Source organism: Cavia porcellus, unplaced genomic scaffold (genome assembly GCF_034190915.1).
Source record: "Cavia porcellus strain 051 isolate PalLab524CR breed Dunkin Hartley unplaced genomic scaffold, mCavPor4.1 scaffold_17, whole genome shotgun sequence".
Classification (NCBI taxonomy): domain Eukaryota; kingdom Metazoa; phylum Chordata; class Mammalia; order Rodentia; family Caviidae; genus Cavia; species Cavia porcellus.
In genome coordinates this window covers 18,869,117-18,883,401 of record NW_026947500.1, presented here as the reverse complement: position 1 = coordinate 18,883,401, position 14,285 = coordinate 18,869,117, and the positions used below count along the sequence as shown (strand labels likewise).

General features: G+C 54.0%; 1 protein-coding gene across 2 annotated transcripts; it reads left to right on the top strand.

Moving 5' to 3' along the window:
• The first annotated feature begins 1,717 nt into the window (after window positions 1-1,717).
• Window positions 1,718-13,356, top strand: Card19 (caspase recruitment domain family member 19). 2 transcript variants are annotated; one of them, XM_003468382.5, is made up of 6 exons: window positions 1,718-1,888; window positions 8,876-9,018; window positions 11,002-11,155; window positions 12,237-12,296; window positions 12,479-12,550; window positions 13,034-13,356. In XM_003468382.5, the coding sequence occupies exons 1-6, from the start codon at window positions 1,882-1,884 to the stop codon at window positions 13,147-13,149; spliced, it is 552 nt and encodes a 183-aa protein (XP_003468430.2). In that variant the 5' UTR covers window positions 1,718-1,881; the 3' UTR covers window positions 13,150-13,356. The 2 variants fall into 2 exon arrangements, with proteins under 2 accessions (XP_003468430.2, XP_005002979.1); XM_005002922.4 differs by lacking the exon at window positions 12,237-12,296.
• Window positions 13,357-14,285: the final 929 nt, after the last annotated feature.

Sequence of the window (14,285 nt, the reverse complement as noted above, 5' to 3'; positions counted from 1 at the left end):
TGCACCTTCTCCAAGGCCCATCTACATCACCTCCCTTATTAAATATCCGGATTGAGCAAAGAGTGTCACCAAGTCAGTTTAGAAGAACCCGCCACCCTCCATATCTGATTCCTCTTGCTATCAGATGGGCTTTCCAGGTGACACCTGGTGGCCCCCACCCGCTCTCATCAAGAATCCTGTTAGTCCAATGTGTCAACACGTTTTCTGTTGCTCTAGCAGAATACTAGGTTTTTTTTTTTTTTTTTTTTTTAACTAGGTGTTTTATAACCTGGAAACAACCTTTCGTAAAGGGGGAGCAGAGAAGGAGTTGAAGGGAGGGCAGAAGAATGGGGGTAAAAAACAAATCGGTCATGTACAAGTACAAATTCCCTATGATGAAGGTGATCACTATGTATATCTAAAATGTACCAATAAAATCTGATTTTTTAAAAAGAGAACAAAGGTATATTCAGCTCATGAATTTGGAACTGGGCTCTAGCATCTCAACATCCGAAGGGTATTCCTGCCAGATTAGGGCCTGGAAGAGGCCATCCCAAAGTGAGAGGCAGAAGGCTCATTTTATACAAAGCCATTCCCTCGATAACCCATTAATCCTCTAATCCAGAACAGATGAATCCTAATTACCTCTTAACCATCTCACCTGGCCACACCTAAAAATACCTCACCATGAAGATTAAACTTCAACATTAAATTTTTGTAGGGCCATTGAAACCCTGGCGGTTGATTTAGACAGATCCCCTTATTCTTGGTGTTTCCTCTTAGTAACATTCATTCCCCACCCCCCACCCCCCACCCCCGGTCCCCACTCACGATGAACCGTGGCAGCACAGGAAAGAACTGAGGCACAGGGCAGGAGGACCCAGAAGGGAACCCCATACCTAGCTGGCAACAAAGTCTCCATGCTAATGAGGATACTGCAGGCACAGATAAACCAAGCACCTCACCAACAGTACGGGCTGCGGGCACCCGCCCTCCCCAACCCCATGTGTCCATTTCTTAGCTGACCCCAGGCCTTCCTGTGGGTCTGGGCACTTCCTGTGCTGGGCACCAGAGCTACAAAGGCCTTGGGAAGTCGGAGAGAGGTGAGAGACTTTTCTGAGGTCACCCACTGCATAGTCCGGGAAAGTGAGGCGAAAGCAGCTTAACCGACTTCTCTAGTTAGGGACACAATACCCGGCCAGGGTCCCCTTGTGCAGACGAGGGACCCGACCGGGGCTGCACAGCCTAGGTCACACTACTGAGTCCCTACCCGCCCCTGGATTAGTGAAGCGTCTTCGTCCAGGCGGGCTCCATCCACCTGGGCTATAGCCTGGTGGGGGGTACCAGATGCCCACGGGCTTTCTGCCCCAGACATGACCTCCAGGACGACCTTGGGTATGTCACTGTCGCCATCCCGGAGCCAGAGCGCTGGGGCCCAGGGCGGAGCTGCGCGGCTGATTTAGCGCGCCGGATGCGTGTGAACCTCAGGGATTCCCCGCGGGGAGGGGCTGGGGGCGGGGCCGAGGAGACAGGCTGCGTCCCCGAGATACGCTCCTGCTATTGGGTAGGCTGTTCCGGGGGGTGGGGCTCGAGTGAGAGGCGGGGCGCGGCTCAGCGAGGGGCGGGGCGCAGGGCCGGGAGCGCCAAGGAGGCGGATTTCGATTGGTGGGCGTGATTTCAGCAAGCCGTCCATGTCGGGGGCGGGACTAGCGGAAAGGGGCGGGGATCCGTGAGGGGCGGGAGTTAAAGCCCGCGACGTTGCCGTGGCGGCCGGGCGGGGCCTAGCGGGAAGGGGCATGGCTTAGGGCCGTCCCGCGGGCGGAGGTCACCGGAGCCGGTGGGCTGGCCGGAGGACGGAGGGGCGGACGGCGGCGAAGGCGGGGCGGCGCCGTGTCCGCCGCCATGACAGGTGGGCGCGGGCCCAGGCCGGTGGCGGGAGCCGATTGACCTTGGTCGTGGCGGGCGGCGCGGCGCGGCGCGGGGTGGCGGGAGCTCGGGGCCGAGCTGGGGGCGGAGGCCGCAGGTGAGCTCGGGCGCAGGTGCACCGCGCGACGCCGGGCCCCGCAGCTGTGGGTCGTGCTGCGGCCAGGATGGGCTGAGGTCTGAGGGAGGAAGTAGCGCTGGCGCAGAGATGCTGTGCACGCCCGGCAGGCGCAGGCTGGGACTCCAGCGCCTCATTCCCTCGGGGGTCGATGGGGCCCCAGTCGCGCGCATCCCTGTCTCCGACGGGCCCAGAGCAGTCGCCCAGAGCAGTGGGAGCAGGGACTGGACTCCCCACATCCCGAGGCCGTTGCGCTCCATCACCAACCACCCCTGTCAACCTCCGAGGGCTGGGTCCTGCCCCTCCTCTTCCTGATGCCATCTAAGCAGGGCAGCCCTGCTCCGTGGGCTTTGCACTTTGAAGGGGGGCCTTTGGGGATATTGGGCCACACCTCCTTCCTGAGGGTCTTTCTCTGCCTTTGGTGACATAAGTCACTTGGAGTGACCCAGGGGAGCAGGGTGGTCCCAGGAGTCTCCATCCTCTCTCCTCTGCACTCACTGGAGTTTAGAGCACAAATAGGGTCTTACAGAACGGAACCTGGTACTATCCTGCCAGAAGAGACCTCAGCTGCCACCTGTTCCCCTTGTATCATTCCTGCAGACACCCATGGCTGCTATTTCCTGCTGTGCACCAGCCCTGCCTTGGGCCCTTCTGGTTCCACACCTCTGTGGATGGATGCGGAGCCAGACTCTCAGAAGGGACCCGTGCCCCGGGGCCACGGTGCTGCCCCGGGGCAGAGGCAGAATGAGATCTGGCCCAGGCAAATGGTTCCTCTGCCTAGATCCCACTTCCTTAGAGAGATCCCCAGGATGTGTTCAGAGCTGTGTTGGCCTCCAAGGGGCTGTCTTAGGGCCGGGCATTTGCCAAGTCTGAGGCGGCCCACTGCAGCAGAGCAGGTAGTCCCAGACTTCTTGTCTAAGGAGACCCTCCAGCTTGGAGGCCGCAGCCAGGCAGGCCTCTCTAGGCTGGGGAAACAGGACACGCTTTTTGTTTGTTGCCTACTCCAGACACTTTCCACAGGCTTTCTTTTGGGGATGGGAAATGGAGGACCAGGACTGTGGTGGGGGGAATGGGCTGCAGAACTGTGGTCCTGGGCTCACTGCCCCTCTTTGTGGTGGGCGACTGCCTCCACCAGTTTTCCCTGCCAGCCAGCGTGCGTGCAAATCAATGCCTACAAACACTCTGGACAGGGTCTGCCCAGGAGGCTCAGATGAGGGTGCCAAGAGTGGAATCCATGCTGCTGGTGCCAGCTGGGAGGCAGCAGGAGTGTGGACGTGGTGAAGGCTCATGGGTTTTGTTGAGAGCACTCCATCCTTTATCCTGTGGGAACAGTTCTGGGCCTTGTTTACCGAGTACAAGGCGGAGTCCTTGCTTGCATCTTTTTGTGCTTCCCAGTGGCTGCCTGTGTGTGGTTGGCACGCACAGCTCACTAGAACTGCAGGAAGGCACAGCCCTGGGGCCACACAGCCAGCCTCAGCCCCTGGGCTATGCCGCCTGTGCCAGGTGACTCAGGCCTGCCATGACTCATGGCTTGTGGGCAGTGGAGGCCCAGCTGGCTTAGCGGCTCACTGAGGGAAAGGAAGCCACTGCAGAGCAGAGTACCAGGCACTGTTCACAAACAGACCTTGCCCTTGGGCTTTGGACCAGCATCCGTTCATTCCAGAGCTTATTCCTGTGTGCCTACTGTGAGCTCAGACCTGGCCACACACACGGTGCACCCTGGGGAGACAGCGCTAGACAGGCAGCTGCGGGATTGCTCCTGTCTGGCAGGGAGCAGACCCATGCACCCGATCACACAGTTGACTTATGTGCTAATAAGAGAGTCAGACAGCCTGGATGTCAAGAGCTGACCCCAGCACAGCTTTGCCTACGTTCTGACCTTGAATCTGCCACTTCTGGTTGGCTGCAGTCTTGAACAAGTACTTTTTATCTTCTTGCTGTGCCTCAGTTTCCATATCTGAAAGTGGGGGGTGGTAGTTGTGCTCACCAGCAGAGCTGGTGGAAGGATATTGGTTATAGGTAGACATAGAGTCTGCAGAATGCCTGGCACACGGGAGTGCTCCCTGGATTCCGCTGGGATTCCTCTTAGCTCCTTGGCGAGAGCCACTGCAAACCAGCCTGCCCACCATTCTTGGCCATGTGGACCTGGGAGATCTGAAAGGACAAAAGCCTGTTAGATCCGTGCCCCAGGGATGAAGCCAGAGGAGAGGCCACTTCTTTCAACATGATAATCCTATTTTGTAAAAGATCTGCCTTATATAAGTGTGATCTACTCCCGAACAAACGCGCTTGTTGTTAGTGAACAGTTTGGTAAATGCTGACAAATTTGTGTACCTGCTAGGCTGTCAGCCTAGGGGGAATTGAGACATAACATTCTGCCACTCAGAAAGGTCCTTTGTCACCCTACTCAGGCAATTACCCCAACTTTCTGTGACCTTTAGTTTTTTTTAAATCAACAATGTGGAATTTTCCAAATAGATTTTCTTCTTAATTAACACACATTTTATTATTTATGTAACTCTTCTTTTGCTATTTTTAGTTTTTCATACTTTGAGACAAGGTCTCACTCTATCCCACACTGGCCTTGAGCTCAAAATCCTCCTGCCTCGGCATCCTGAGTGCTGGGCTTACAGGTGTGCACCACCACTCCTGGCTTTCTCACCTCTTTATTGCTGAAGCAGTCGTATTGTGTTGCCAGGTTGGCCTTGAACTCCCAGGCTCAAAGCAAACCTCTTACCTCAGCCTTCAAAGAAACTGGCAGTACAGGCACATGCCACTGTGCCCAGCTCCAGGACTCTGCTTTTGGAGCAGTTTTATTTGTAGAAAATGGAGCAGGGGGTGTAGCTCAGCGGCACAGCACCTGCCTGGCAAGCATCAGGTCGTGAGTTCAATTCCTGGTACCAAAAAAAAAAAAAAAAAAAAAAAAAAAGGTCCAGAGGGCCCCTTCCATTTTCCCTAGTTTTTTAATGACTTGTATTAGTGCATCACTATTAACTGAAGTTCCGAGTTGACACTGGGGCTCACTTCCGAATCATAGATTCTGTAGGTTCTGACAAATGCGAAATGTCCTTTATTCACCTAGTGAGGCTTTACTGTCAAAATTCCCTGATGTCCACTCACTCATTCCCTCCTCCTCCTGGCCTGGAAATCGCTAGTTTTATGTTTTCATGAGGCCGCCTTCTCTGTAATGTCAGATGATTAGAATCATAGAGTTTGTATGATTGACTCCTTCCACTTAAAAGCATGTGTTTAGGCTCCTCCAGTCTTTTCATCACTCAGTAACTCATTTCTCTTTAGTGCTGATTCATTGTATCGATGAGCCATAGTTTGCCCGGCTATTCATCCTCATTGTGGTAAAATATGCAGAATATAATGTTTACTTTTGTAGTCACTGTGGTGGCACTAAGCACATTTACAGTGCCAGGCAGCTATCACCGCTACTCATTCCTACAACTTTGTCATCAACCCTGACAGAAACTTACACCTTTAAACAGCGACTCTCAGGCTGGGGATTGAGCTCGGAGGCCCAAGCGTTGCCTGGTGAGTGTGAGGTCATGCTTTTGGTCCCTGGTAACAAAAAGAAAAAAAAAGGGTAAAAAAAGATGTCTTTAAAGTTGATGGTCTGTTTTAAACAGGAACGCTCCTCTGCTCCCAGGTCCTGGTAACCTCTATTTTACTCACCATCTCTATGAATTAGACTATGGGTATGGCTGAATAAATGGGATCACGTGTTCCCCTTTTGTGTCTGATTTATTACACTTAGCATGCGCTTGCTTTTTTGAGACAGGGTTTCACTGTGCAGTTCAAGCTGACCTTGATCTTACTTTGTAGCCCAAGCTGGTCTTGAACTCATGGCAATCCTCCTGCCTCGGTTTCCCGAGTGCTGGAATAAGAGGCATGCGCCACCACGCCTGAGCTGCATGTGCTTTCAAAGCTATCCTCGTGTCAGAATGTCACCCCTTTCTGTAATTGAGCAGCATCCCGTTGTGCATCCGTGTATGCTGCATTGTGAGAGCCTCTTACCTGTAGAGTGAGCTAATTCCATCCTGCAGTTGTTTAGAAAGATGTTGCTAGGGACAGTGGCACACTGGTGTCTGAGCATCTGCTGTCAGCTGGCCCTGCCCACAGGCAGAAGTGCTGGATCATGTGATAAAAGCCTGTGTTTACAGTTTTGAGGATTCCCATTCCCTTTTCCACAGTGCACAAGAGGTGCAGCGTTATGCATTTCCACCAGCAGTGCACAAGAGGTGGAGTGTTTTCACTGTCCCTCCAGCACTTGTAGTTTTAAAATGTGGCTGTCCTAGAGAATAGGAAGCAGTGTCTCCTCCTGGTTTTGGTATGCACTTCCGTAAAAGACTAGAAGTTATTTTATGTGCTTATTGCTTTTGTGTGTGTGTGTGTGTGGTACTGGACATTGAACCCAGGGCCTCACATGTGCTAGGCAAGCCCTGTATGCTGAGCTGTGTCCCCAGCCTTTATTTTTATTTCATACTGGGAATCAAACTCACAACCTTGGGCTTGCCAGTCAGGTGCTGTACCGCTGGGCTATCTCCCAGGCCCTTTTATTTTTATTTTGAGGCGGGTCTTAATAAGTTGTCTAGACTGGGCTTAGACTTGTAACTTCCTGCCTCAGCCTCTGTTTATAACTGTTATAATCGCTGTGTATTCTTAGTGAATTAACCCTTTTATTAACATATAATGTATTTTTGTACAATGGAGTTCTACTCAGCCATAAAGAAGGATAACTGGAGACTTTTATAGGAAATGGATGTAACTTGAGAACATAAATAAGGCACGTGTAAACACTGTTAGTGTAAGAAGCTGAAAGAAGAAATGTATATATGTATATATATGTATATGTATAGGTATAGGTATAGAAAAATAGTTAGGATAGTTAGTTGCACTACTGATTTCTCTGAGTTTGCTAAAGAGAAATATTTGTTCTGGTATTGTTTAGACAATTGAATGCAGATGTCCTGCACTCTGGGTGAATGATTTGGGGGTGACAATGCGCAGTGTGTGTACCATTGCTGCTCCTGATTGATATGTTTTGAAATTTTTTTGTAGTTTTTTTTTCTGATTCTTCTTTCTTTCCTTTCTTTTAATTCTTGAAATAAAATGGATTTTAAAAAAACCTTTAAAAATCATATAATGTAAATTTTTTTTTTTGTCTTTTTCCTTTTTATCGGTACCAGGGATTGAACTCACGACTGCCTGCTTGCAAGGCAGGCACTTACGCCGCTGAGCTAAATCTCCAGCCCCTAATGTAATTTTTTTCTTGTAACACCTTTCCAATTAAAGTCTGTTTTGTGTGATATTAGTATCACCTGCTCTTGATTTTTACTTACATGGAATATCTTTTTGCACCCCTTCACTTTTTTTTTATTTTAAAGAGATTAAGACAAAAAAGGATATAACAAAGCAGATCAGAACAGAACAACGTAAGCAACACAGTATTTCACCAAAAGACAACCCATAATTAACTGTAACTACCATAATATCTCTTTGAAATAGTTGAGCATAACTTCATATACAATAGTATCAAACATAACAAAATAGTTCAAGAGAATGAGAGTATCACAGGGCATTCAGAACCAAATAACAGAAAATGAATAATGGCTACTATATTATCTCATTTTCCATAGAAAATTTGTTTATACTATCACACATAATACAATTGAATAAGATACAACATGACAGAACCACAGGAAACAGAAGAGCAAAAGCATGGAAGAACTTCAGAGTAAGATGATATTAGATCAACATTGGCTATTATGATGACTTGTTTTCTTCAAAATAGCTGTTCATACCATCACACATAATAAAATCAAACCAGAATAAAACCATTCCATCTAATGAATGAAAACTTTAGAAGGCTTCAAAGCAATGTAATGGGGAATCATGATTACCATAAACTCTTATGTACTCTTACTATTTCTTATACTAGGGACACCCCTTCATTTTTAACCTAATTATGTCTTAAGATGTAAAATGAGTCTCTTACAGACAGCATTTTTTGTATGTCTTGTGGTTTTTTTGACCCTAATTTCTTCCATTAATGCCTTCTTTGGCGTTGAATTGATTTTTTTGTAGTAATGGATTTTCATTCTCTTCTCATTTCTTGTTCATTTTTGTTTATATTCTATAGATATTTTCTTTGTAATTAATATGGAGATTGCATGCAGTGTCTTAGGGTTCTAATGATCCACTTTGAGCTGACACTGAACTCCCCCTCAGGCACGTATGTAAAATATACTCCTCCAGGGCCCATGTCCGTTCCCCGACCTGTGCATGTTTGGGGTGACAGGACAGTGGCTGGAGATGTCTGCCTACCTCCTCGCTGGACCTGCCTGTCTGGAGCGCTGATAGGGGACGATGGTGCAGCTGGGTGCTGTAGCCGTGACTGCGAGATGTGATAAGAACGCTGTCTTGTCCCTTGGCAGTGGCACACTGAGCCCTGTGTCCTGCCTCTGCGTGGTTGGGGGAGCTGCAGAGCCCATATCCTGGCCTTCTCAGAGCTGCCTCACCAGTTTACAGATGGCCCTGGGCAGTCCGCTAGAGGGCGGATGCTTCACCCCTGGAAGTCCACTTTCCTTGATCAGCTCTTGGGCGCAGGAGATGGGCAGCAAGGGCAGCCTCTCTGGACTCCTGCTGCACCTCCTGCTCACTTGCATCTTCTGCCCAGGTGGGTTGTCAGGCGGGGGCAGCCCGAGGCGGACACAGTCCTGCAGGTGCTTTCCAGAGATTGTCTCCCTGCCGCAGGCGCAGGGCCTCCGAGGTCGGTACCACGGCTGCTGGCTTTGGTCCCCCCAGGCCTGCGCTGGCTCACACCCTGCACTTCCCTGTGTGTTCCAGATCAGACCTACTGCGACCGCCTGGTACAGGACACGCCGTTCCTGACAGGCCAGGGGTGCCTGAGTGAGCAGCAGGTGGACAGAATCGTCCTTCAGCTGAACCGCTACTACCCACAGGTCCTCACCAACAAGGAGGCCGAAAAGGTGCTGAGGAGGTGAGGGTGGGGGTCCCCACACGCCTCCCAGGGTCCCTTCCTTGCTGACTGGGAGGAGCTGACTGCTCACCCTGGCTGGTCTCAGGGGATGGCACACCTGGTGTTTCAGGGTGGCTCGCAGGTGACACACCTGGGCTGGGCTCTCAGGTCACCTGATCTTAAAGCTGTCTCTTTGGAGTAGCCCGAAATGAGCCCAGAAGATCTGTCCCTCAGTTTCTTTATATGTCATCATGCTTGCTGGCCCCTGTCAGAGTTGGTGGGAAGGTTCTAGGAGGTGACCCAGGGAATGTGACAACATGTGACATCATACAGTAGCACATGGAAGCACAGGAACAAGAGCAGATGGGGAGGACGGAAGAGGGAGGGTCGGCAGTCCAGGCCTGGCGCCATCCTGGTGCCACACAGCAGCTCTTCCCTCTGCATCTCTGAGCTGTCAGAATGCTTCTTTTTTTTCTCCTCACTTCCTCCATGCCCAGAAGTAGGAAGGCAAGGTGGGCAGCAGCCTCAGGCAGGCAGGCCCTGCATGCTGAGGTAGGGTGGTCTTGCTGGGAACCATAGTGGCCCCATCTGTGGAATGGGCACAAAAGCAAGGTAACAGCTGCCCACTGCCTTCCCCCCCCCAAATTGTCTCTGATCCACACCACAGCGAGTAGGCATGGTTGTCACCTTGCCTTATGGCACATGCTACTACTGAGGCCCGAGAGGCTGTCCTGTGGCCAGGGTCACCTGTCTCCAGAGGCTAGGCCACACCCTGACCTCTCAGAGCATGGCTGCATGGGCAGGCCCTCTTGCAAATGGCATTCTGGATGCACCGTCTGGCTCTGTCCCAGGTCTCATCCTGCCCAACCTCCCAGGCCTGGAGGACCCTGAGGTGGCCTTGGTCTCAGGACTCTGGGTGGAAGAGTTGGGTGCACCCTCTCCCAAGCACTAGCCCAAGCCTCTTGCTCCAGGCGATGTCACCAGGACTAAGCAGGCTGAGGCTGGTGGCCCAGGCGCCCCAGGCCTTGCCCCTGGCCTCCTTGCTGAGTGGGTCCCTTCCTCACGAGACGAGTTGGTAAGGACAGAACAGGAGTCAGCACGGGTCCTCTGCTGCTCAGGTGCTGCTGCATCGTGAAAGTCACAGTGGGCCAGGACGAGGGATTTTAGCTCAGTTGCATGAGCACCTGCCTGGCAAGCACAAGGTCGTGAGTTAGATCTCAGGTACCAAAAAAACCAACCAACCAACCAAACAAACAAACAAAAACAAACCCCAAAAGCAAACACTGATGGGCTCAGCCAGACTTGGTGTCAATACTTGTGTCCTAGCTACTCAGGAGGCTGAGGCAGGAGGTAGGAGTTTGAGACCAGCCTGGGCAACACAGTGAGACCCCATCTCCACAGATACAGAAGCAATTTGGACTTAAATCAGTGTTAGTGCGATTTCAAGTCTGCTAGGTGATCCTTTGGACATTTGAAAACATGTAAGATGTTTACACAGGAAAAAGGCTCCCGCAGTGCGTCGGTGTCCGTTGCGGTTTCCGCAGTCACGCATGCTGCCACCAGGGGGCAGCACCACGCCACGGCCTCCCTGCTGGTTCATCAAGTGCTTTAGAAGAACCTGCGCTTCCCCTACTGATTCTTGAATATCTGACTCTCTTTCCTGTGAACTGCACAGTGATAGAAGTTGTCACCTATGCCCTCACCTCATTAATTCCCTATGAGGCTGCCGTGTAGCTTTATTATTTTCCCTTCTAACAGATGAATAAAAAGGTCTCTGGGGGTTGAGGTGCCGCCCCGCGGTCCCAGGAAGCTGCAGCGAGGCCCAGGACGCCGTCGCCTGTCCCATGCTTTCTCCTTGCCACGCCACGGGCACTGCGGAGGGACAGTGACACCACGGCCGCAGCCGTGGGCGGGGAGCTGGGGCTGCAGGCTCTGCTGTCCGGAGCCGCCCCCCAGCCTGCTCTCCCTTCCTTCCCCCTTCTGGCGTCCCCAGTTCCGGAACCCCAAGGCGTCGCTGCGTGTGAGGCTCTGCGACCTCCTGAGCCACCTGCAGCGGAGCGGCGAGCGGCACTGCCAGGAGTTCTACCGCGCCCTGTACATCCACGCGCAGCCCCTGCACTGCCACTTGCCCAGCCGCCGCGCCCTGCGTAAGTCCATCCCCAGCCCCGGTGCTCATGCTGGACTGCTGACCGCTAGCCAGGGTGTCCTCTGTCCCCAGGCCGGCCTGGGTGTCTCCTGTCCCTTGGCCCTCCCCTGGGACATCCCATGGCCCCAAAGGAGCGCATGCGGGCGTACAAATCTCACCCGGTGTCCCTGCCCTGCCGTCTATCTCTCCTTTCTGTCCTTCATTCTTATGCTCCTTTTCACCCTCATCACTGAGGGGACTTCATTTCCGTGCTGGTGCCCCCACTACATGGTGAGACCCACAATTATTACTGTCCCAGCCCACAATTATTCCAGCTCACAGTGGACCCGGGGTGGTGCCCCCTTCTGCCCCCCAGCCACCCTTGTGTGCCCAACTTTGTATAGCGTGCCCTTGGACATGGATGGCTGGTCATCTTGTGTGTCCTAGTTAGAGGGGCACGTCCCAGGCAGTGCTCCTGGGCCTTCTGGTTGGGGTCTTCTGAGCTTCTGCAGCGGAGAGGGCACTGGCGGTGGCCAGGTTCTGAGGCCTCTGTGCATGGGGCCCTGGGAAGGGAGGCTGCTGTGTCTGGCTACAGGGATGAACCCAGGCCACTCAGCCTGGACTCGAGCCCACAGAAGCCACCACAGGCTTCACAGGATGCAGTGTGGACACCCAGGGGCAGGTGGATAGGCCCTGGCCAGTCTTCCAGAACACTGATGGTGGAGCCTCTTCCATGGCTCCTTGGTGTCCCCAGGGCCTGTCCAGAGGGTTGGGTGAGTAGGGAGGTCTGGGGAGAAGCTCGCAGCCCAGCTGCACCTTGTAAGAGCCACCAAGATGATGAGACTGGCTTTCAACAATGATACTCATGCCACGCTTGGGGTCTTGATGTCACAGGAGCCTGACTAAGAGAAAAGACCCCAAACCACAGGCTTCCCCACGGGTCCTCACCTCCCCAGGCCTGGCCCAGCCATCCCAGGCCATGAGGTGGCCATGCAAGGATGTGTGAGGCCCAGCAGGCTTGGGAGGTAGAAATGGCCTTGGGGGCCACCACCTTGCTCTCTGGCCCAGCCCATGACTAACCTCGCTCTGTGATTCTGTTCCAGAGAACTCAGATTGCACAGAGCTTGACTGGGGCAGCGAGAGCCGCAGGCTGAGTGACAGGGGTAACAGGGGCCGCGCCCCTCCGCCTCCCCCTCCCTCCCTCTCCTTCTCTCTCTTCCCCCCAGGGCTCTGTCTGTGCCCCAGGGGCCCTCCGTCCTGTCGGGATCCATTCCTGGCTTTCTGTTGGTGACAGGCCCTCCTGCCTGCTGGCCTGGCCCTCATTCTGGTGCTCATTCCCCCCCAGGACCCATGAGCTTCCTGGCGGGCCTTGGCCTGGCCGCCGGCCTCGCCCTGCTGCTCTACTGCTGCCCTCCAGGTGGGTGCCCAGCCCTGCGTGCAGCGGGGCACCTTGGGCCCCTACCTCCGTGTCCCACTGTGTAGCAGCAGAGAGACAGGAGTAGAGTGCATGCAGCCTGCAGCCTCGGTGGCCTCTGTTACCGTTATTCTCTGGAGAGGAGTGGGCTCCGGGGCTTAGGGAGCCTCGCCACGCCTGTCACCTGGAGCTCCAGGGATCAGGTCTCCCACCCTGGAGCCTGAGGTCTTTCCTGCCATGGGGTCGCAGGCCCCATGTGAAGGGGGCCACTGAGGCACACGGCTTGCAGCCCTCCTTCCCCGTGATGCCCGAGTGTGTTGCCCCTGGAAGGTTCCTGGTGTGGGGCAGGGTGCGCTTCCAGGGCCCTGTGCCCCTAAAGTCTGCACACAGGGTCTAAGTGGGAGGAAGTGGCGGTGCTCCCACCCCTCAAGCCCCAGGGAGTGCGGGAGACAGTTTACTTGCTCCATCCCTTCTCCCCTCTTCCAGACCCCAAGGTGCTGCCCGGGACCCGGCGCGTCCTGGGCTTCTCACCGGTCATCATTGATAGGCACGTCAGCCGCTACCTCCTGGCCTTCCTGGCAGACGACTTTCGGGGGTTGTGATGGAGCCAGACACCAGGCCACTCCCACTGCACAACCAAAGAGTCCCCTGCTCCCTGCTGTCCGATGCCCGCTGCCCGCTCCCTGCTGTGGGGCTGACACCTCTTTTTCTAAATGTTTCCTTTTCATTATTTATAATTTCTCTGTGGAGCTCACCACCTTCGCCCTACAAGGTGCTTGATGATAATAAACAGAGTCTTCTCTGTCTGACTTGCTGCCTGGTGATAGGAGGGTGACTGCAGCTGCCCCAGCTGGGGCAGGCCCCCCAGTGTCCCTGGCCTCTCTGGGGCCAGCCCTCCCCTGCCCACGCAGGTGTCCTCTGCCCATTCTCCTCCCCCACAGGTGTTCCTCCTACACTGTCTCCTGTGCCGTGTACCCCTCACCCTTCAGATGGCCCCTGAGCCTTCCTTCTGCCCTCGGTGGTCCCTGTCACTTGGTCTCCCTCTAGCCCCATTGGCCAAGGCAAGGGTGGACTCCTGTCGCCAGCCCAGCACCTCTGTGAGGCCCTGGCCTGGGCACCCCCAACTGGAGGCATTGGAGGGTGCTGTAGGAGGGGGCATCAGCTGCCCCAGTGTTCACATGTGTTAACTTCAGTTCTCACAGTCCCAGAAGGTTAGGACCTGCGCCTCGCTTTTCTGAGGGGACACTGAGCCCAGGGGAGGGCGTCTCCCTCGTTCCTATTCCCTGCTTGTGATCGCCTGAGCCCCTTCCCACGTATCACCATATCACCGTCTAGTCCCTCAGGCCCTCACAGCCGGGGCCCTGCCCTGTGCTGGGAATAGAACCCCAGGGGACCTGGGCCTGGAGGGGGGCAGATGAATCAGCCTGCCAAAGCCTGGCCTTGGGGTCTGGGGACCAGGAACACAGCCACAGTCACAGCCTGAGGCTGGAGACAAACACACGTTCTGCACGACCCACCAGGGGTGGGGCTGGCCAGCTGAGCAGGGATAGGGGCTCTGAGAACAGGGCGGTTCGTGGTGCCACACAGAGGTAGAGGTGAGAAATATCCCTGACCAAGCCTCTGAGTCCTTGGTGCTGGCCACACTGGGCTGGAGGTGATGGCCCAGCTTGCTGCAGGGCCTGTCCTGGAAAGGTCACTTGTGGCACACAGACCAAGCAAATAGAGCTGAGGCCATGGG

Excerpts from the sequence above, each read along its gene's own strand:
- Card19 (XM_003468382.5), top strand. Across the intron at positions 11,156-12,236 it reads GCCCAGCCGCCGCGCCCTGC|AGAACTCAGATTGCACAGAG; the intron begins GTAAGTCCATCC and ends ATTCTGTTCCAG. Across the intron at positions 12,551-13,033 it reads GCTCTACTGCTGCCCTCCAG|ACCCCAAGGTGCTGCCCGGG; the intron begins GTGGGTGCCCAG and ends CCCCTCTTCCAG.